This window comes from Cherax quadricarinatus, chromosome 20 (genome assembly GCF_038502225.1).
Source record: "Cherax quadricarinatus isolate ZL_2023a chromosome 20, ASM3850222v1, whole genome shotgun sequence".
Classification (NCBI taxonomy): Eukaryota; Metazoa; Arthropoda; class Malacostraca; order Decapoda; family Parastacidae; genus Cherax; species Cherax quadricarinatus.
This window is the reverse complement of record NC_091311.1, coordinates 44,272,909-44,297,887: the sequence shown is the minus strand read 5'-3', so window position 1 is coordinate 44,297,887 and position 24,979 is coordinate 44,272,909. Positions and strand designations below refer to the sequence as shown.

Genomic DNA, 24,979 nt, shown 5'->3' with positions numbered 1-24,979 from the left:
TATTTGTGTATACCTGAAAAGACTCGGGCCGGGAGAATACCGGCGAATAAAAAAAAAAAACTACTTGTTTTTCTTTTACAGCGCAGTTATAAAAATGGTCCCTCGATAGTCAGCACAAATATCTTCGGAACGATTATATGTTTGATCTTTAAGTATAGTATACTAGTAATGTTTTTTTCAGTTAGTATAGCTGTAAAACTTAAAATATTAAGAGTATATAGTGAATGTATATATATCAGTACGTTATAAATGTGTTCCCTGCGTGTGTGTAGTGAGCATGCGCGACTTATCAGCCAATTAACGTGAAGGTCGAGGCAGAGGCTCAGCGAATCAGCGTTGGCGTCGCCCCGTCAACCTCCAGCGCCACCTCGTTCACGCGTCTTGTGCACTATTTCTTATTCTCTAGTCTTCAACTCGTTGGAAAGTTTTATCTGGCTGTTGATAATAGTTTGATCAGGTTATCTAGTGTGCAGGGATCGCCGCCATGGCAGACACACGTAAGTCTTTCTCGTAGTTGAAGTATTTTTCTGGCTTTTGCAAGTTTCACTGCCCCCGGAAGCTGGGAGAAGCCGTCGCCATTTTATGCTCGTGTCACTAGGTGCTCGATAATGCCACAGTGTTTATCCCCTCCCATATAATATACTTTTATATAGAATAACATGTGTTTTACTTTGTTGACACGTACTTTTCCCTTCATCATTTAATTTAGTTTGTCAAGAATGTCGTGTTCACTTGGCGGGCTATATATTGATCCGTATCTGTGTGTAGTAGGAACTACACCACAACCAGTCATACCCACTCTTACCGATACTCGGTTTAAGTTGCTAAGTAAGACCCATAGGCAATGTTTAGGCATCTTTAATCCGAAACGTTTCGCCTACACAAGGCTTCTTCAGTCGAGTAGAGAGAGAGCAGGCAGGAGCAGTAGAGATGTGAAGACGATGTAATCACTATCATCCTTTAAGATGTAGATTTGAGGTTGTCAGTCCCTCAGCCTGTAGAAGAATTCTGTTTCATAATCTGAAACATTTAAATGTTGCCCGTGTCTTACTAACTTGTCGGTATTATATACCATTTTGATATTCAGTTTAAGTTGATACAGATGCATTAGTATGATATAAATGTTTTACAAGCCTACAAGGTGAACAACGATACACAGCATTTAGGAATTTATTGTGGAAACGTTTAGCCAGTCAGTGGCTTCTTCAGTCCAATGCAAGGAAGAATGGTGGAAGATGAGTTTCAAGTAGTCAGTCCTTCAGCCTTGATGTGTGCAGTCCATTAATCTTAGACTAACCTATAGGCTTGACCTCGTTACACTGATTTTGCCACTGGTGACTGCCTCCTGCTTCAACTCTCCGGTCTGCAGTATATAAACTAATTCTCCGTGCCTATGCCTAATGCTGTTAAAGAAAAGGGAACTCCTCCCCGAGCACCCCTCAAGGGAGGTTACTTGATACTGGTGAGACTTGATCTGGTTCCCTGAATTGAGCCTGAATACCTTCCATCCCCCCCCCACATGCACTGTATAATCCTACGGGTTTAGCGCTCCCCTGTTATAATAAAATCCTCCCCGAGCAAGACAATAGTGCATGAGACCAAGACACGCTCCCCAAGTGTTGAGACAAGCTCGATGACGGTGCAAGAGCCCAAGACGTGAGACACCCCACTCCCTCTAAAGGGAGCCACTGCCGGGTCACCACATAGGGAAGACCTGTTCTGGTGAACCTACCGGCACTTGCATATGCTGTACTTTTCCCAAAATTGGACTGAGCACATCAACTCAAGGCTGAGGGACTGATGACCTCAAACTCCTCATCTACCATTCTTCCCTGCATTGGACTGAAGCCATTGGCTTGTAAAACTTTTCCACAACAAATATTCCCAAATGATGCACAAGTGTGGAATAATTTGGTACATTGCTAGTGCTGAGATCGTAAAGAACACAAGAATGTAGCACTGCAGCAGGCCTACTGGTCCCATGCTAGGAAGGTCCAACTTGCACTTGCCCCACCCACTCATGTACTTGTCTAACTTAATTTTAAAAGGCTACCCAATGTTCTTGGTTCATTGATGCTACTCAAAAATTTCACTTGGCCACAGTTCTATTAGCAAACTAGTGCTTTCCCATATCTCTAAATCAAATTTTTTCCAACTTTTACCCTTTGCAGCAAATCCTGTCCAGTTATTTTTTTTTTTTTTATTATCACACTGGCCGATTCCCACCAAGGCAGGGTGGCCCGAAAAAGAAAAACTTTCACCATCATTCACTCCATCACTGTCTTGCCAGAAGGGTGCTTTACACTACAGTTTTTAAACTGCAACATTAACACCCCTCCTTCAGAGTGCAGGCACTGTACTTCCCATCTCCAGGACTCAAGTCCGGCCTGCCGGTTTCCCTGAACCCCTTCATAAATGTTACTTTGCTCACACTCCAACAGCACGTCAAGTATTAAAAACCATTTGTCTCCATTCACTCCTATCAAACACGCTCATGCATACCTGCTGGAAGTCCAAGCCCCTCGCACACAAAACCTCCTTTACCCCCTCTCTCCAACCTTTCCTAGGCCGACCCCTACCCCGCCTTCCTTCCACTACAGACTGATACACTCTTGAAGTCATTCTGTTTCGCTCCATTCTCTCTATATGTCCGAACCACCTCAACAGCCCTTCCTCAGCCCTCTGGACAACAGTTTTGGTAATCCCGCACCTCCTCCTAACTTCCAAACTACGAATTCTCTGCATTATATTCACACCACACATTGCCCTCAGACATGACATCTCCACTGCCTCCAGCCTTCTCCTCGCTGCAACATTCATCACCCATGCTTCACACCCATATAAGAGCGTTGGTAAAACTATACTCTCATACATTCCCCTCTTTGCCTCCAAGGACAAAGTTCTTTGTCTCCACAGACTCCTAAGTGCACCACTCACTCTTTTTCCCTCATCAATTCTATGATTCACCTCATCTTTCATAGACCCATCCGCTGACACGTCCACTCCCAAATATCTGAATACATTCACCTCCTCCATACTCTCTCCCTCCAATCTGATATTCAATCTTTCATCACCTAATCTTTTTGTTATCCTCATAACCTTACTCTTTCCTGTATTCACCTTTAATTTTCTTCTTTTGCACACCCTACCAAATTCATCCACCAATCTCTGCAACTTCTCTTCAGAATCTCCCAAGAGCACAGTGTCATCAGCAAAGAGCAGCTGTGACAACTCCCACTTTGTGTGTGATTCTTTATCTTTTAACTCCACACCTCTTGTCAAGACCCTCGCATTTACTTCTCTTACAACCCCATCTATAAATATATTAAACAACCACGGTGACATCACACATCCTTGTCTAAGGCCTACTTTTACTGGGAAATAATTTCCCTCTTTCCTACATACTCTAACTTGAGCCTCACTATCCTCGTAAAAACTCTTCACTGCTTTCAGTAACCTACCTCCTACACCATACACTTGCAACATCTGCCACATTGCCCCCCTATCCACCCTGTCATACGCCTTTTCCAAATCCATAAGTGCCACAAAGACCTCTTTAGCCTTATCTAAATACTGTTCACTTATATGTTTCACTGTAAACACCTGGTCCACACACCCCCTACCTTTCCTAAAGCCTCCTTGTTCATCTGCTATCCTATTCTCCGTCTTACTCTTAATTCTTTCAATAATAACTCTACCATACACTTTACCAGGTATACTCAGCAGACTTATCCCCCTATAATTTTTGCACTCTTTTATCCCCTTTGCCTTTATACAAAGGAACTATGCATGCTCTCTGCCAATCCCTAGGTACCTTACCCTCTTCCATACATTTATTAAATAATTGCACCAACCACTCCAAAACTATATCCCCACCTGCTTTTAACATTTCTATCTTTATCCCATCAATCCCGGCTGCCTTACCCCCTTTCATTTTACCTACTGCCTCACGAACTTCCCCCACACTCACAACTGGCTCTTCCTCACTCCTACAAGATGTTATTCCTCCTTGCCCTATACACGAAATCACAGCTTCCCTATCTTCATCAACATTTAACAATTCCTCAAAATATTCCCTCCATCTTCCCAATACCTCTAACTCTCCATTTAATAACTCTCCTCTCCTATTTTTAACTGACAAATCCATTTGTTCTCTAGGCTTTCTTAACTTGTTAATCTCACTCCAAAACTTTTTCTTATTTTCAACAAAATTTGTTGATAACATCTCACCCACTCTCTCATTTGCTCTCTTTTTACATTGCTTCACCACTCTCTTAACCTCTCTCTTTTTCTCCATATACTCTTCCCTCCTTGCATCACTTCTACTTTGTAAAAACTTCTCATATGCTAACTTTTTCTCCCTTACTACTCTCTTTACATCATCATTCCACCAATCGCTCCTCTTCCCTCCCGCACCCACTTTCCTGTAACCACAAACTTCTGCTGAACACTCCAACACTACATTTTTAAACCTACCCCATACCTCTTCGACCCCATTGCCTATGCTCTCATTAGCCCATCTATCCTCCAATAGCTGTCCAGTTATATTATTTAATTCTGTACCTTGTCTACATTGAACTGTATCTTCCCCTTTTCAGACCATGACAGTAATGTCCACATCTTTCTGGAGTTCAATAGTATTCTTCAGAGTATTATTTGGCCTATTTTTGTCATCAGAAGATATACTTGTCACTTGTTATTCCTTCAGGTTCATTAATGTAAATTATGAACAATGGGCCTAAAACTGATCCTTGTGGAATTCCACTTGTGATGACCCCATTCTGATTTCACCCCATTTATGCAGACTGCTTTCTATTCATCAGCCATGCCTCACTCCAGGTTAGAACTTTTCCTCCTATACCATGAGCTGCCACTTTTCCTAAGTATGTGAGGTACTCTTTCAAAATACTAAAATCCAAGTAAACATTGTATTCTTTGTAGTTCACTGTCTCAAATACTTCATTAAAGCTCGGCAAAATTGTCAGGCTCATGAAGGTGACTTTGCCTGCTACTGGCATCAGGCTTATTGGGCAGTAATTTGATGGAGTTGATTTATCCCCAGATTTAAAGATAGGAGTTACATTAGCTATCTTCCACATCTGCGATACAACACCACTTTAGATTGATGCATTAAAAAGGCTTGTTAGTGGCTGAGTTAAGTTTCCACTTGCACTCTGAGTATCCTTAAAAACAGCTTGTCTGGGCCTTGGGGACTTGTTTTAGTTTGTCGACTTGTTTTACAATCATTTCCTTCATTACAATAATATTACAGTTGACCTCTGAACAACATGGGTTTGAGCTGTGCAGGTTCACCTATATGTGGATTTTTTCAGTAAATACATGGGAAAAACTTTTTGGAGATTGGTGACCGAAAACATTAAGAAAAAGTTAGGCGTGTCATGAATGCATAAAATATATGGAGGTACTAGTCTTTTCATTTACTGCCATAAAATATACATAAATCTATTTTAACAAGTTAAAATTTATCAAAACTTGTGCACTCGTACAATTGCAGATCATGTGTGTCATGGGGGGTTCGGTGGTAGATTTGGAGTAACACACACACACACACACACACACACACACACACACACACACACACACACACACACACACACAGGTTGTCTCGGTAGCATATGTTGAGATGAAAGGGAGCGCACTCAGAGCCTGATGCCTGACCTGTCTACTCTGCTATAACCCATCTTCAACTGACTTGACTCACCGAGTACTGCCCAGGGCATTGCAGTTAAAATGAGTGGGCGTGATATCATAGCCAGTGACTCAATGGTTAGTGATTCACCTAACAGTAGCCACTTAATCAGGGTGACTAATAGTCTGTCAGGTGAGGTTGTTGAGTCTGGTACCTTGGGTATTTTCAAATCTAGGTTGGATAGATACACGAGTGAGAGAAGTTGGATTTGAGTGGGAATTGCACATTAGTTAGCCCTTAAACTGTCCAAACGTAGATCTACGTTTTTTCAACATTTGAAAGTATGTAAAAAAAAAAAAAAATTTTACATTTGAAAATGTGTAAAAAAACTTTTTTTTTTTTTAATATATATGAAAATATGTAAAAAAAAAAAAACTATCTACTTTTGGAGCACTATGCATGTGAACGTAAATCTGTTTGGACAGTTTAAGGTTTAATAGAATTATCAAAGCTTATTACTTGGGTTTAACCTGGAGTTTACCTGGAGAGAGTTCCGGGGGTCAACGCCCCCGCGGCCCAGTCTGTGACCAGGCGTCCTTAGGTCAGTGTCCCAGGATGCGACCCACACCAGTTGACTAACACCCAAGTACCCATTTTACTGATGGGGAACATAGACAACAGGTGGAAAGAAACACGTCCAATGTTTCTACTCTGGCTGGGAATCGAACCCAGGCCCTCACCGTGTGAAGCGAGAGCGTTAACCACCAGGCCACCAGAGCCCCTCCAGGCCACCAGAAAATTGGGTTACCTGGAGTTTACCTGGAAGGCATTCCGGGGATCAACACCCCCCGCGTCCCAGTCCATGACCAGGCCACCTGATCAACGAGGCTGTTACTGCTGGCTGCACGCAGTCCAACATACAAACCACAGCCCGGCTGATCTGGCACTGACTTCAGGTATCTGTCCAGCTCCCTCTTGAAGACAACCAGGGGTCTATTGGTAATTCCCCTTTTGGCTGGTGGGAGGCTGTTGAACAGTCTTGGGCCCAGGACAGCAAATATTCTGTTAGTGGGATTGTGAAGGGCCTTCCTAGTATGGGCCAACAGACCTGCTGCAGTGTTCCTGCTTTTTGTTCTTATGTTGCTAGGTCTACAAGTACACTACTATTGACAGCATGTCCAGGACTCAAGTCTGGCCTGCCAGTTTCCCTGAATCCCTCTTGCCAACACCTGAGCATTCACTTCTCTTACAACCCCATCTATAAATACAGTATATTGAACAGCCATGGTGACATCACACATCCTCTCTCCTACATATTTTAACCTGAGCCTTACTCTCATAAAAACTCTTCAATGCTTTCAATAACCTACCTCCTATTCCAAACATTTGCAACATCTGCCACATTGCCACCTTATCCACCCTGTCATACACCTTTCCCAAACCCATAAATGCCACAAAAGTCTCTTTACCCTTATCTAAATACTGTTCACCTATGTGTTTCACTAAACATTTGGTTTACACAACCCCTACCTTTCCTAGAGTCTCCTTGTTCATCTGCTATCCAGCTCTTACTCTTAATTCTTTCAACAATAACTACCGTACACTTTACCAAGTATACTCGACAGACTTGTTCCCCTATAATTTTTGCGCATTCTTTTTGTCCCCTCTGCCTTTATACAAAGGAACTGTTTGAATGTTTTGATGTGCAAATGTATTGTAGGGAAATATACTAGCATTTACTTAACAATACTGCTTCCTTAACCCATTGAACCACAATCATAAAACACATGAAAACATCTTAAAATGTTGTATATACATGTTATGGTTTAATAAATAATGAACAAACAAAATGCACCACTCTCTAGGTTAAGGAGTGCCTCCGGCAAATTTCCGCGCGCGCTCACCGAAATATCGGAAAAATATGGATAGTGAGTTATATATACTGAAAAATAGCTCAACTCTTTGGCAACACAATGGTACCAGAATGAATGTTCTACGACGTTTCTACAAGAAATTACAGTCATTTATATGAGGTAAGGTGACGGTGATATTGGTAGCGAGTCTGCTCACAGCCCATATATATTTTGGAAATTTTTCCTTGTTTTTTATCGCTTTTTCTTGCATTATACTTTCTAATATAATAACTGAGTACTTGGCATCATAAAACTGAAGGCGGAGCTTATCCCTAGATTGAGCAACAGTCATTAATCATATCATAATGCGCGGAAGGGTTGCCGCGCCAGGAGAAATCACTTCATTATTACGCTTATATCAGCTTATATATCAACTCTACAGCTTATTTATCTATCAGAATTGTTCTAATATGATATAATAAACACTCTAAATAACATACAAACATGTTATATACTCTAGACTGAAAAAAATAGACCATAATATGGCGAAAGATTATCGGGAATATTTCGATAAATATTGAGTTACTGCTCTCCATGTCGTCTCCGTGTCGTATTCTTTGGTCTCTGAGTAAGAGAAAACGGTGTTTTGAAGAGGATAACTGCACTAGAACATCAGTTTACTAAGAAATACACCCAAACAAACGCGATTTTCGCGAAAAAAAACTTTTTTTTTTGAGACGGTGGGCCGGCCGGCGTTCTAGGCCTATATCTCGGAAGTAACTTATTCCTCTACAGTTGCTATTTCTGCATTTATTACTTAATTAAATGGAATAATATTCACAGAAATTGTAGAATAATGGTTTCTCTAATTTTGTTAAAGGTAATTTTGGAAATATTCAAATACTTTCGGAGTTATGTGGGAGTAAAGGGCAGATTTTTTGCAGTATTCCAGGAACTAAAAAAAAATTTTTTTTTTTTTATATAAAGATACGTTATTTAGAGAAAAGGCGTTGCCTAAAATTAGTTTAAGCATTGCTCTCTCGGCACCAAGTGTCCAAACAACCTTACGATGTCCCATATAGGAATGATTTTTGAGACAAGGACATTTTTCAGAAAATCAGTCTTTTTCAGTCTTTTCTCAGTTGTCGTTTGAGGTATATTTTTGATAAATATTTTCAAGAATGAGTGAAAACACTTTGTCTTGTGCACCAAAACTGGAGGAAATCGGACGGTAAACAAAAAAGCTACATTTTTTTGCCGGAGGCACTCCTTAAGCAGATGAACTCTGACAACTTGTGATGATGACAGTGACAGTGATGGTGATAGCCATGCAGTTACTGATGACAGTTGAATGGAGGTGGTTATATGGAGTGTAACTGCATTTGTTTGGTAAATATGATTGGGTGGCTGGGCATTCGCGAATGTTTGAAGCTCGCAAAAGTGGAGGGCTGGCTGTTAAAGTGTATTTTCGTATAGTATTTATCATTGTATTCTCGTTTTCATGGTCTCGCATGATAAAATAGAAAACACATTACAGAAATAGATGATTTTGATAAGTCTCACAATGAAAATGACCGTGAAATTGAGCTCAAAGTAGCGGAAATGTTCAATTTTTACCAATGTTCAGGAGTAAGCAAATTACACCACACTTCCAATACACATCAACTGGGGAGTCTAATGTTCTTTCACTAGTGCACTGATATTATTTATACCATTTTTACAATAATGCAGTAGTCTGTATACCAGTAAATTTTGTATTTTTTTATGAATAAAAAATCAAAATAGCAATAGTAATATAAGAGGGGCCTAGAGACATGACTAATGAACAGGGGATATGTTATTTTAGTGCCAAGAATGTCTGCATTGTTTATTCTGGACCGTGTTTTGAAATTGGCATCTTTTTTAATTTGCGTGAAATTGGCCAAATTGCCAATTTCTGATCATTTTCTTGTACTCAACTGATAGAAAAAAATGGAGTTCTAAAGAAATAGCTATGAGTTTGGTCAACTGGAACAACAGAATTGGCCAAAAACAGGACTCTAAGTTGGCGAAATTGCCGATGCGTATATGTCGCCAAGACTGATAACTTCGCGGGAGCGTAATTCCGTGAGTTTTCGACCAAATTTCGTACTTTTGGTGTCATTACCATCGGGAAAAGATTCTATCATTTCACGATTTTTTTTTTCCCCCCAAAAAAATTTGCAACAGAATGACAAGTTCCAGAAAGGGGCTTGCGACAGTCAAAGGGTTAAAAAAAATCCAACATTTGATAGAATGAAAGATACTAATCAAATAGTAAGCTTTTGGTTGGTTGAAAATTTCAAAATGCAAGTTAAGTGTAATAGTACAGGAGTTGCCTTGGTATGTGATTAATAAACAAGAACACATGTTTTAGTGCCTGGAATGCCTACAGTGTTTGTTTGAATTTGGATTTTTTAATTTTATGTAAAATTGGCCAAATTATCATTTTCTGTGCACTTCATAAGGTAATTTTGATATTTGAATGACTAGTTTCTTGTGCTGAATTAAGAGAAGGCATACAAGTAAAATAGCTTGGTCTAATCGGGCTTCAAATAAGATTCGGGCAATAATACTAATGAAAAATAAATTATGCCTGGACCACTGACTCTGAAACCTGCATAATTCCTTAAGGTCTCCATCCGAGTTTATATTTTTGGTGTCATTACCTTCTGAAAAAGAGAGATTACCATTTCAGCGTGTCTTGGAGTGGAGAGTGGCTGTGGCCCTACTGGGCTGAAGTTGAAGGTTGGGGGGCCCCTTGCAATGTTGACAGTTGATGGAGGGGGCTCTTGCTATGTTGTGGCTTCATAAATTGATTGGTGCAGCAGTGTGGTCAGGTACTCAGTCATATGCTGCTGGTTTGTTTTGCTGTGCAGTTCTTTATACAACAGGCTCAAGTACCTGTTTCAGAGCACACCTTACAGTAATGCTTTAATGAGTCGTGTTCCCTTAAAATAAAAATAAATACAGCTTTTCCAACAGAATGCACTGACTAATACCTCCTGCAGTGTCAGCATCACCTTCAGGTTCAGGGTTTTCATTCTCATCTTCTGTTCTCTGCAGCTAACAATTTTATTCCAGCAACATTTCCTCTGCAGTTGGTTCCTAGTTGTCTTGGAAGAGTTCGTTGATGTCATCTGGAACTCACTTGCCAGATAAACAATTTTCTGAACGTGATTTCCCTCCAGTGGAAAATCAGCAAAAGTCATTTGCTGCACTAGACCTTATTTTTCTCTAACCCTCGTTTATTGTTGATCTTGGTGCATAACCCCCATGCTTTTATCAAATTGGGGAGCACATCTGGAATGTTAAATTTTGTGCCCAAACTCATTCTACTGTTTGTCATCATTTGCTGCCACTAGTTTATGCACTGCACTACATGTGTAGTGTAATATCTTGATCCAGTGATTGTATCAAGGATGTCATATTTGGTGGTAAAAGACAATCTTGACATCTGGCTCCAAACTCGGGAATTGAGGATACTATGACAATTATCAAGGACAAGGAAAACCGTGACTGCAAGATTTTTCAGGGACGGGTATATCCTCACTTTGGAAGTAGTGATGCTTAACCCTGATTTAAAAATTGCTCTCAGGATCCAAAGATTCAAATGAAAAAAATTAAGTATATTTTTGTGAGGGTAATGAAACAAAATTTCCCATTCAGTACTTACGGAGATAGAGGCATGAAGTTGACGGCAAATGACTGGCTGACAGCAACATCAGTAACTTTTGTGGTCTGAGAGACCAGTATGATGCACAATGTGTATATATCCACTTGTATGCAGCAGTCACTGCACTAATATTGGCATCAATATAAGCGTGTATGCACCTGGAGAAGAGAGGAATGCAGAGGAGAGAGAGAGAGATTTTGGGAGATGTTAAGTGAATGTATAGGAGCCTTTGAACCAAGTGAGAGAGTAATTGTGGTAGGGGACCTGAATGCTAAAGTAGGAGAAACTTTTAGAGAGGGTGTGGTAGGTAAGTTTGGGGTGCCAGGTGTAAATGATAATGGGAGCCCTTTGATTGAACTTTCTATAGAAAGGGGTTTAGTTATAGGTAATACATATTTTAAGAAAATGGATAAATAAGTATACAAGATATGATGTAGGGCGAAATGACAGTTTGTTGGATTATGTAATGGTAGATAAAAGACTTAAGTAGACTTCAGGATGTACATGTTTATAGAGGGGCCACAGATATATCAGATCATTTTCTAGTTGTAGCTACACTGAGAGTAAAAGGTAGATGGGATACAAGGAGAACAGAAGCATCAGGGAAGAGAGAGGTGAAGGTTTATAAACTAAGAGGAGGCAGTTAGGGTAAGATATAAACAGCTGTTGGAGGATAGATGGGCTAATGAGAGCATAGGCAATGGGGTCGAAGAGGTATGGGATAGGTTTAAAAATGTAGTGTTAGTGTTCAGCAGAAGTTTGTGGCTACAGGAAAGTGGGTGCGGGAGGGAAGAGGAGCGATTGGTGGAATGATGATGTGAAGAGAGTAGTAAGGGAGAAAAAGTTAGCATATGAGAAGTTTTTACAAAGTAGAAGTGATGTAAGGAGGGAAGAGTATATGGAGAAAAAGAGAGAGGTTAAGAGAGTGGTGAAGCAATGTAAAAAGAGAGCAAATGAGAGAGTGGGTGAGATGTTATCAACAAATTTTGTTGAAAATAAGAAAAAGTTTTGGAGTGAGATTAACAAGTTAAGAAAGCCTTTGAGAACAAATGGATTTGTCAGTTAAAAATAGGAGAGGAGAGTTATTAAATGGAGAGTTAGAGGTATTGGGAAGATGGAGGGAATATTTTGAGGAATTGTTAAATGTTGATGAAGATAGGGAAGCTGTGATTTCGTGTATAGAGCAAGGAGGAACAACATCTTGTAGGAGTGAGGAAGAGCCAGTTGTGAGTGGGGGGGAAGTTCGTGAGGCAGTAGGTAAAATGAAAGGGGGTAAGGCAGCCGGGATTGATGGGATAAAGGTAGAAATGTTAAAAGCAGGTGGGGATATAGTTTTGGAGTGGTTGGTGCAATTATTTAATAAATGTATGGAAGAGGGTAAGGTACCTAGGGATTGGCAGAGAGCATGCATAGTTCCTTTGTATAAAGGCAAAGGGGATAAAAGAGAGTGCAAAAATTATAGGGGGATAAGTCTTTTGAGTATACCTGGCAAAGTGTATGGTAGAGTTATTATTGAAAGAATTTAAGTGTAAGACGGAGAATAGGATAGCAGATGAACAAGGAGGCTTTAGGAAAGGTAGGGGGTGTGTGGACCAGGTGTTTACAGTGAAACATATAAGTGAACAGTATTTAGATAAGGCTAAAGAGGTCTTTGTGGCATTTATGGATTTGGAAAAGGCGTATGACAGGGTGGATAGGGGGGGCAATGTGGCAGATGTTGCAGGTGTATGGTGTAGGAGGTAGGTTACTGAAAGCAGTGAAGAGTTTTTACGAGGATAGTGAGGCTCAAGTTAGAGTATGTAGGAAAGAGGGAAATTATTTCCCAGTAAAAGTAGGCCTTAGACAAGGATGTGTGATGTCAGCGTGGTTGTTTAATATACAGTGGACCCCCGCATAACGATTACCTCCGAATGCGACCAATTATGTAAGTATATTTATGTAAGTGCTTTTGTACGTGTATGTTTGGGGGTCTGAAATGGACTAATCTACTTCACAATATTTCTTATGGGAACAAATTCGGTCAGTACTGGCACCTGAACATACTTCTGGAGCAAAAAAATATAGTTAACCGGGGGTCCACTGTATTTATAGATGGGGTTGTAAGAGAAGTAAATGCGAGGGTCTTGGCAAGAGGCGTGGAGTTAAAAGATAAAGAATCACACAAAGTGGGAGTTGTCACAGTTGCTCTTTGCTGATGACACTGCTCTTGGGAGATTCTGAAGAGAAGTGCAGAGATTGGTGGATGAATTTGGTAGGGTGTGCAAAAGAAGAAAATTGAAAGTGAATACAGGAAAGAGTAAGGTTATGAGGATAACAAAAAGATTAGGTGATGAAAGATTGTATATCAGATTGGAGGGAGAGAGTATGGAGGAGGTGAATGTATTCAGATATTTGGGAGTGGACGTGTCAGCGGATGGGTCTATGAAAGATGAGGTGAATCATAGAATTGATGAGGGGAAAAGGGTGAGTGGTGCACTTAGGAGTCTGTGGAGACAAAGAACTTTGTCCTTGGAGGCAAAGAGGGGAATGTATGAGAGTATAGTTTTACTAATGCTCTTATATGGGTGTGAAGCATGGGTGATGAATGTTGCAGTGAGGAGAAGGCTGGAGGCAGTGGAGATGTCATGTCTGAGAGCAATGTGGTGTGAATATAATGCAGAGAATTCGTAGTTTGGAAGTTAGGAGGAGGTGCGGGATTACCAAAACTGTTGTCCAGAGGGCTGAGGAAGGGTTGTTGAGGTGGTTCGGACATGTGGAGAGAATGGAGCGAAACAGAATAACTTCAAGAGTGTATCAGTCTGTAGTGGAAGGAAGGCGGGGTAGGGGTCGGCCTAGGAAAGGTTGGAGGGAGGGGGTAAAGGAGGTTTTGTGTGCGAGGGGCTTGGACTTCCAGCAGGCATGCGTGAGCGTGTTTGGTAGGAGTGAATGGAGACAAATGGTTTTTAATGCTTGACATGCTGTTGGAGTGTGAGCAAAGTAACATTTATGAAGGGGTTCAGTGAAACCGGCAGGCCGGACTTGAGTCCTGGAGATGGGAAGTACAGTGCCTGCACTCTGAAGGAGGGGTGTTAATGTTGCAGTTTAAAAACTGTAGTGTAAAGCACCCTTCTGGCAAGACAGTGATGGAGTGAATGATGGTGAAAGTTTTTCTTTTTTGGGCCACCCTGCCTTGGTGGGAATCGGCCAGTGTGATAATAAATAATAAAAAAAAATATTATTTACAAAAGTTGTTTACCCAAATGGGTAAAAATGTTCCCTATTACTAATGTTGTAGTATGTATACGTATATACAATCACTGGACATGTTCTTATTACAGTTGCAGTCTGTGGAACTCTGAAACATGTCATGCACAGTGGTGTTTTACACTCATCTTACATAGTGTCTGTGCATTTTGTTGTGTGTACACAAACAAAACTTCTCTTCTGAGCCCATTACTCCTTAGTGGGAAGTGTTCCTAAGAAGTGATCACCAAGCCTCAAATGAAAGGGTATTTTGTGATTGGTTCTTGAGCGTTTTTGTATTGCAGGTGTTGTGACCTGGTATTTGAATAATAGTCTGATGGCTGACGAACAAAATACAGTGGTCTTATGCCAGTCTTCATCTGGTACATGGAAAGCATTGAGGATGAAAATGTCCACAAAATGGAAGAAGTTTCATGTACCCCTCACAACTCTGGCGAATACAATCGGCAAACCCAATCTACATGTCACATTTATCAACTAAATGCATATAGATTGTAGTACAGCCACAGGTTTTAGAATGGGTTCATTGGTGTGTGTGTACTCACCTAGTTGAGGTTGCGGGGGTCGAGTCCGAGCTCCTGGCCCCGCCTCTTCACTGATCGCTACTAGGTCACTTTCCCTGAGCCGTGAGCTTTATCATACCTCTGCTTAAAGCTATGTATGGATCCTGCCTCCACTACATCGCTTCCCAAACTATTCCACTTACTGACTACTCTGTGGCTGAAGAAATACTTCCTAACATCCCTGTGATTCATCTGTGTCTTCAGCTTCCAACTGTGTCCCCTTGTTACTGTGTCCAATCTCTGGAACATCCTGTCTTTGTCCACCTTGTCAATTCCTCTCAGTATTTTGTATGTCGTTATCATGTCCCCCCTATCTCTCCTGTCCTCCAGTGTCGTCAGGTTGATTTCCCTTAACCTCTCCTCGTAGGACATACCTCTTAGCTCTGGGACTAGTCTTGTTGCAAACCTTTGCACTTTCTCTAGTTTCTTCACGTGCTTGGCTAGGTGTGGGTTCCAAACTGGTGCCGCATACTCCAATATGGGCCTAACATACACGGTGTACAGGGTCCTGACTGATTCCTTATTAAGATGTCGGAATGCTGTTCTGAGGTTTGCTAGGGGCCCATATGCTGCAGCAGTTATTTGGTTGATGTGCGCTTCAGGAGATGTGCCTGGTGTTATACTCACCCCAAGATCTTTTTCCTTGAGTGAGGTTTGTAGTCTCTGACCCCCTAGACTGTACTCAGTCTGCGGCCTTCTTTGCCCTTCCCCAATCTTCATGACTTTGCACTTGGTGGGATTGAACTCCAGGAGCCAATTGCTGGACCAGGTCTGCAGCCTGTCCAGATCCCTTTGTAGTTCTGCCTGGTCTTCGATCGAGTGAATTCTTCTCGTCAACTTCACGTCATCTGCAAACAGGGACACCTCAGAGTCTATTCCTTCCGTCATGTCGTTCACAAATACCAGAAACAGCACTGGTCCTAGGACTGACCCCTGCGGGACCCCGCTGGTCACAGGTGCCCACTCTGACACCTTGCCACGTACCATGACTCGCTGCTGTCTTCCTGACAAGTATTCCCTGATCCATTGTAGTGCCTTCCCTGTTATCCCTGCTTGGTCCTCCAGTTTTTGCACCAATCTCTTGTGTGGAACTGTGTCAAACGCCTTCTTGCAGTGTGTGTGTGTGTGTGTGTGTGTGTGTGTGTGTGTTACACACATACTCGCCTATTTGTGGTTGAAGGGGTTGAGACATAGCTCCTGTCCCCTCTTCACTGATTGCTACTAGGTCCTCTCCCCCCCTGCTCCTTGAGCTTCATCATACTTCGTTATAAAACTGGTGGTTCCTGCCTCCACTACATCACTTGCCACACTTCCACTTCCTGACAACTCTGATTAAAGAAATACAGTGGAACTTCCACATGCGAGGCTTTCCAAATACGGGCAGTCAGTCGGTTGATTTTTTGCTTCCATACGCGAGCAAAATTTCCATAAGCAAGCAGGCCTTGAAGGAGGTTCCTTGATGCTGGTGAGGGGCTCTTGTTCTTGATCTAGAGAATTGGATCTCATTTGTTTGTTGGTCTATCTTATTGAAACTTGGGCAATGTATGATGGAAAGATGCTTCTTAACGTACACCAAAAATAAAAGAAATCAGACTATAAATAATGGAGTTCACTTCTCAGCAATTAGCTGCCCCTTAGCAGTATTTTCATATGGTTTTTATGGTTGTATTCTCTTTTTTTCTCATCTCATTTCATAGATTGGAAGATATATTACAGAAATAGATATGATTTTGAATGGTTTCATGAAGAGAAGTACCCTGAAAATGAGCTCGAAGTAGCAAAAATGTTCTATTTTGCCTATCGAGAGTAAACAAATGACGTCACCTCCATTCCAATATGCAGTCGTGAATGGATGACATTATACAATTATTACAATAATGCAGTAGTATGCATAACAGTAAATCTTCTATTCTTTTGTGTGAATAAAAATTCCAAATTATTTAATTGTAATAATAATATAATACAGTGGACCCTCGCCTAACGCTATTAATCCGTTCCTGAGAGCTCGACGTTAAGCGAAATTATCGTTAGGCAAATTAATTTTCCCAATAAAAAATAATGGAAATCAAATTAATCCGTTCCTGACACCCCAAAGTATGAAAAAAAAAAATTTCCACATGAAATATTAATTTTAATACACAAATTGAAGAAGAAATGCACAGTTACATGACACTTACCTTTATTGAAGATCTGGTGATTGATGGGATGGGAGGAGGGGGGAGTGTTGATGGTGTTAGTGTTTAGAAGGGGAATCCCCTTCCATTAGGACTTGAGGTGGCAAGTCCTTTTCCGGGGTTACTTCCCTTTTAATGCCACTAGGACGAGCTTGAGTCACTGGACCTCTGTCGCACAACATATCTGTCCATAGAGGCCTGTACCTCCCGTTCCTTTTTGACATTCCTAAAGTGTTTCACAACATTGTCAGTGTACAGGTTGCCAATGCGGCTTGCAATAGCGGTGCGAGGGTGATTTTCATCAAAAAAGGTTTGCACTTTAAGCCACATTGCACACATTTCCTTAATCTTTGAAGTAGGCCACTTCCTCAATTTCTCTATCCCCTCCTCCGAAGCGGTTTCCTCAGGTGTGGCCTCTAGCTGTTGAAGATGATCTAGCAGCTCATCAGTGGTTGGTTCTTCATTGTCCTCCTCCACCAACTCTTCCACATCCTCCCCACTAACCTCCAACCCCAAGGACTTCCCCAATGCCACAATGGATTCCTCAACTGGCATAGGATTCCCAGGGTTAGCCTCAAACCCTTCAAAATCCCTTTTGTCTACACATTCTGGCCACAGTTTCTTCCAAGCAGAGTTCAAGGTCCTCTTAGTCACTTCCTCCCAAGCCTTACCTATAATGTTTACACAATTGAGGATGCTAAAGTGATCTCTCCAGAACTCTCTTAGAGTCAATTGAGTTTCTGAGGTCACTGCAAAGCACCTTTCAAACATAGCTTTTGTATACAGTTTCTTGAAGTTGGAAATGACCTGACGGTCCATGGGCTGCAGGAGAGGAGTGGTATTAGGAGGCAAAAACTTGACCTTAATGAAGCTCATTTCCGCAGAAAGTCACTCTGCCACGTCTGAAGGATGACCAGGGGCATTGTCTAATACCAGGAGGCACTTAAGGTCTTATTTCTTTTCAATTAGGTAATTTTTCACAGTGGGGGCAAATGCATGGTGTAACCAGTCATAGAAAAAGTCCCTAGTGACCCATGCCTTACTGTTTGCCCTCCACAGCACACAAATTAGCCTTGAGGACATTGTTTTTCCTGAACACTCTGGGAGTTTCAGAGTGATACACCAATAAAGGCTTTGCTTTGTAATCACCACTAGCATTGGCACACAACAGAGTAAGCCTGTCTTTCATAGGCTTATGTCCTGGGAGTGCCTTTTCCTCCTGGGTAATGTACGTCCTGTTTGGCATTTTCTTCCAAAACAGGCCTGTTTCATCATAATTAAACACTTGTTCAGGTTTCAGTCCTTCACTATTTATGTACTCCTTGAGTGCCTGCACATATTTTTCAGCTGCTTTGTGGTCCGAACTGGCAGCCTCACCATGCCTTATCACACTATGTATGCCACTACGATTCTTAAATCTCTCAAACCAACCTTTGCTGGCCTTAAATTCACTCGCATCATCACTAGTTGCAGGCATTTTTTCTAATTAAAACTTCATGCAACTTCCTAGCCTTTTCACATATGATTGCTTGAGAGGTTCTATCTCCTGCTATCTGTTTTTCGTTTATCCACACCAATAACAGTCTCTCAACATCTTCTATCACTTGTGATCTCTGTTTCGAAAACAAAGTTGCACCTTTGGCAAGAACCAGCTTCCTTGATTGCCATTTTCTTGGCCACAATAGTAGCAATTTTTGATTGGGGTTTTGTGTACAACCTTGCCAGCTCGGAGACACGCACTCCACTTTCATACTTAGCAATGATCTCTTTGTTCATATCCATAATAATTCTCACTCTTTTTGCTGTAGGGTTGGCACTAGAAGCTTTCTTGGGGCCTATGGTGACTTACTTTGCAGGTGCAATCACTAAAAAGGCTGTGATAATATGAAATGTTCCGATTGTATGCTTGGAAGCGACCGCGGTGGCTGGCTTGTAAACACTGGCACCCATGGAACAAGTGAGGCGGGCTCAGGCCGCATGTGGACGCGTCTCGAATGAACCGCGTTGAGCGAGTTTTTTAGCCGAGGCAAATTTTTTGCATTAAAATGTATCGCTAGGCGGATTTAACATTATGCGATGTGTTCGTTAGGCGAGGTTCCACTGTACATGTACAGTAGGACCCCGCTTTACGGCGTTCCGCTAATACGGTCATTTCAAATTATGACCAAAACTCGCTATACGGTCCCCCCCACCTGACTTTCTAATATGGTCACCGCGCCCCACCCGGTTTGTTTACATTCTCTGTGAGATCCGTAAGCACTAACTCTCTCCATTATGTCTGGAAACTCCAAAATTTTAAGTGTTTTTAAAAGTTATTTCATATTTTATATATACTCGGATAATTATACTTCATATTTTATATATACTGATAATTATACTTCATATTTTATATATACTCTGATAATTATACTTCATATTTTATATATACTCTGATAATTATACTTAGGTATACCTGTACTTAAATAAAGTTACATACTGTGCTGGCGTGCAGGTACACATTAAAATCAGTAAGTGTTTTATGTCTCCAGATGTCATATCAGTAATGATGATAATAATCACCGAGTCTTATTTAAATGTCGTATATTACGTTAATATATACATTTTCATTAATCCATCTATGATATTTTTTCAAAATTATATAATAAACACGATGCATGACATAAATTTGATAAATACACAACACGGTAGAATAAATAAACATAAATATGAGATGTGGTAGCAGATGACTAGCACAAGTGATGCCATATTAGAAATAATAATAATAATCACCGAGTCTCATTAAATGTCGTATATTACGTTAATATACACACTTCCATTAATCCATCCATGATATTTTTTTTGAAAATTATATAATAAACATGATACATAACATATAAAGATGATAAATACACCCCACAATAGAATAAATGAACATAAATATGAGATATGGTAGCCAGATAACTTGTACAAGTGACGCCAAGAATAACATTTTCTCTAATCTAACATACGAGAAAATGTGTTATTGGGGGTAACTGTAGAAAATTATTCCTTTTGTATGTATGTAAGTTTATTCAGGTATTCACAAATACAGTTACATAGATTATCATACATAACAGCATGTGTGTAGAGAACCTAGGATAACCCAGAAAAGTCAGACAGAGTGACTTATTTCCATTGCCTTCACTCAGAGCATCATTTCTTCTCAAAATGATGTTACATGAGAATGGGAGTGTTCTTCTTTATTTATTCTACCGTATCAATGCAGAGACAACCTGTACACAATGTAACTTGTACACAAACCAGACGTGTACACTTTGTTTACAAAACTTACCTTCGCCTGGTTTGTTTACATAACTTGGCGCCTGTCCTCATGCACTCATTCTTTCTCTCTCATTTATTCTTTTTATCTCATTTACTTACTCCTGACCCTACATTAAGACTACAAATATTTTAAGGTAAGTAATGAGTGAACTGTATATACATTTTATTGCTCTGGGATGCTTAAATATCATAGAATATATGTGTGGGTGGGGTGGGTTGGCCTGGTAAGGTAGCCCGGCTGACTACCATACATACCACACTTGATTTTTTACAATAAATACTATTCATCTCACCCTAGATTAAGACTACAAATATTTTAAGGTAAGTAATGAGTAAACTATACAGTAGGGGCCCGCTTTACGGCGTTTCGCTCTACGGCGTTCCGCTAATACGGTCATTTCAAATTATGACCAAAACTCGCTATACGGCTCCCCCCACCTGACTTTCTAATACGGTCACCGCGCCCCACCCGGTTTGTTTACATTGTCTGTGAGATCCGTAAGCACTAAATCTCTCTATTATGTCTGGAAACTCCAAAATTAAGTGTTTTTAAAAGTTATTTCATATTTTATATATACTCTGATAATTATACTTAGGTATACCTGTACTTAAATAAAGTTACATACTGTGCTGGCATGCAGGTACACATTAAAATCAGAAAGAGTGTTTTATGTCTCCAGACGTCATATCAGTAATGATGATAATTACCGAGTCTCATTTAAATGTCGTATATTACGTTAATATACACATTTTCATTAATCCATCTATGATATTTTTTCAAAATTATATAATAAACACGATGCATAACATATAAATATGATAAATACACAACACAGTAGGATAAATAAACATAAATATGAGATGTAACAGACGACTTGCACAAGTGACGCCATGTTAGAATAATAATAATCATCACCGAGTCTCATTAAAAGTGGTATATTACGTTAATATACACATTTTCATTAATCCATCCATGATATTTTTTTCAAAATTATATAATAAACATGATACATAACATATAAAGATGATAAATACACCCCACAGTAGAATAAATAGACATATGAGATATGGTAGCCAGATAAATTGTACAAGTGATGCCAAGAATAACATTTTCTCTAATCTAACATAAGAGAAAATGTGTTACTGTGGGTAACTGTAGAAAATTATTCCTTTCGTATGTATGTAAGTAAGTTTATTCAGGTATACACAAATACAGTTACATAGATTATCATACATAGCAGCATATGTGTAGAGAACCTAGGATAACCCAAAACAGTCAGACAGAGTGACTTATTTCCATTGCCTTCACTCAGAGCATCATTTCTTCTCAGAATGATGTTACATGAGAATGGGAGTGTTCTTCTTTATTTATTCTACCATATCAATGTAGAGACAACCTGTACACAATGTAACTTGTACACAAACCAGACGTGTACACTTTGTTTACAAAACTTACCTTCACTTGGTTTGTTTACATAACTCTGCGCCTGTCCTCTCTCATGCACTCATTCTTTCTCTCTCATTTATTCGTTTTATCTCATTTACTTACTCCTGACTACAAATATTTTAAGGTAAGTAATGAGTGAACTGTATATACATTTTATCGCTCTGGGATGCTTAAATATCATAGAATATATGTGTGGATGGGTTGGGCTGGTATGGTAGTCTGACTGACTACCATACATACTACACTTGATTTCTTACAATAAATACTACTTGTCTCACCCTAGATTAAGACTATAAATATTTTAAGGTAAGTAATGAGTGCACTGTGTGTGTATTGTACTTTTTTATTGTTTTTTGATGCCTAGTTCTATCGCTAACTTAATATATGTTAGTGTAAACTTGTTGTCTAGTATTTGTATGCATTTATAAGTGGATAAAAGGGTGTTCCACTTTACGGCGATTTCCACTTTATGGCGGTAGCCTGGAACCTAACCTGCCGTGTAAGTGGGGCCCTACTGTATAATGTACTACAGGTCTCCCTCAACATTCGCAAGGGTTAGGGGATCAAGAGCCTCGCAAATGTTGAAAAACTGTGAATGTTTGGTCCCCCAATATATTGTAAGGAAATATATTACAATACTGCTTCCTTAACTTGTTGAACCATGAATAATCATAAAATACATGAAAACGTCGTAAATTGTACTAAATATATACATGTTATGCTTTAATAACGTATGTTATTTAATAACATGTATGTTAATAACATGTATGTTATTAAATACCACAGACTCCCACTGCCTCCACCACTGCGAGTCCCTACTACCCTCCCTCCGACCCCTGCAACTGGCAGCCAGCCCTCCCACCACTCAGTGTGGTGAGTGTTTTGTTTGTTCATTATTTGGTATTAAACTACAGAATAAATAATGTAAACCCATTCATGACTGCATATTGGAATGGCTATTAGGAAAGGTATTAGACGGTGACATCATGTGTTTACTCTTGAACACAGCAAAGATTCGAACATTTCTGCTATTGCTAATAATAACAATAGTAATAATAATAATAATAATAATAATAAATACGATATAATTGAAGGAAATTGTACAAAAATACGAGGGAGTGGTTGACACATCGTCAGTGTGACTGTTTATGCTGGAGTGAACATTAGTCTCCCTGCTCTTCCAAACATTTCACAATAATTCAGCGGTTAAGGCAGTGGTATTTAATTACATATGTTATAAATAATAATAGTACATATTATTAATAACATGTATTATTATTAACATGCATGTATTTAATAACGTTATAAATAATAATACGTAGTACATATTATTAATAACATGTATTATTATTAACATGTATGTTATTAATACCATTGCCTCAATCACTGCCTCTACCATTCCAGTCACACTCAATCTACAAGCACCAAACACAATGAATTATTGTGAAATGTTTGGAAGAGCAGGGAGACTAATGTTCACTCCAGAATAAACAAAGTCACACTGATGATGTGTCAACCACTCCCTCGTATTTTTGTACAATTTCCTTCTTCAGTTATATCATGTTTATTATTATTATTATTACTATTGTTATTATTAGATGTAGCAGAAATGTTTAATTCTTTGCAGTGTTCAAGAGTAAACACATGATATCACCGTCTAATACCTTTCCTAATAGCCATTCCAATATGCACTCATTAATGGGTTTACATTATTTATTCTGTAGTTTAATAGTAAATAATGAACAAACAAAACACTCACCACACTGAGTGGTGGGAGGGCTGGCTGCCGGTTGCAGGGGGCAGAGGGAGGGTAGTAGGGACTCGCAGGTGGCGGGAAACTTAAATATGATTTGGGGGCTGGGAATTTGGCGGTTGGGAATTCGCAAATGTGTGAAGCCCGTGAAAGTTGAAACCATGAATGTTGAGGGAGACCTGTATATAATAATTATAATAATAGATGACTTCAAAAAGCCGTCACCAGACGGCAGTGTTTACAACAACAATGCTGTAGTGATTATGGCCGCCTCCACTTGCCACATAATGACATGACACATTTTATTCATTCTAGAGTATCAGGTTTCTGTTATTTATATTGTTTATTATGTCATATTAATGAATTGTGATAGATAAATAAGCCGTAGAGTTGATATTAGGGAAATTATTGAAGTATTTTATGGTGCCTGGAATTCCACTGGAATGAATTAATTCCATTTCAATTAATTTAATCCCTTGATTGTTGCACCCCCAAATCCTGAGATGTCTCCTGGTGTCACAAAATTCCCCTTTCCTCCCCATGATTTTTTTTTCTTATGAAACGATAGATAATCTTTTCCTGATTGTAATGACACCAAAAGAATGAAATTTGATGGAAAACTGACGGAATTACACACTCGCAAAGTTAGCAACCTCGGCAATATTTATGAATCGGCGATTTCACCCACTTTGAACCCTATTTTCGGCTAATTCCATTGTTCCAGTTGACCAAACTCATAGCTGTTTTTTTAGAACTCCATTTTCTCTATCGATTGAGTACAAGTAACTGCCCATTTATCGATTTCAGCTACCAATAACGTGGTCTGATATTTGCAATTTGGCCAATTTCATGAAAATTAAAAAACATGATAATTTCAAAATAGGGTTCAGAATGAACAATGCAGACATTCCTGGCTCTAAAATAACATTCTTTGTTTATCAGTCACATCTCCAGGCTCCTCTGATATTAATCTTGCTTTCTATTTTGAATTTTTATTCAAACAAAAAATAGAAGATTTACTGCTATGCAGAATACTGCAATATTGTAATAATTGTATAAATAATGTCAAGCCATTCATGACTGCATATTAGAATGGCTACTTGAACATTTATTGGAAACTGACATCATTTGTTTACATTTGAGCATCAGCAAAAATCAAGCATTTCCCCTACTTTGAGCTCCATTTCAAGGTTCTTTTCATAGTAAAAACCAATAAAAATCACCTCTATTTCTATAATATGTTTTCCATTCTATCAAATGAGATGGAGATAATGAGAATACAACCATAAATACTATACGAAA

General features: G+C 39.6%; 1 protein-coding gene across 4 annotated transcripts in view; it reads left to right on the top strand.

The window, feature by feature from the left end:
* Nucleotides 1-314: 314 nt before the first annotated feature.
* The window catches only part of LOC128700983 (RNA-binding protein cabeza), a 58,495-nt gene continuing 33,830 nt past the window's right edge, over nucleotides 315-24,979 (top strand). For 2 of the 4 annotated variants that reach the window (XM_070087040.1, XM_070087039.1), the window contains exon 1: nucleotides 317-497. In XM_070087040.1, coding sequence (XP_069943141.1) covers nucleotides 485-497 — 13 coding nt within the window. In that variant the 5' untranslated portion in view covers nucleotides 317-484. Of the gene's footprint in view, nucleotides 498-24,979 lie in introns of all 4 variants that reach the window. The other 2 variants (XM_070087041.1, XM_070087038.1) reach the window with 2 other exon arrangements.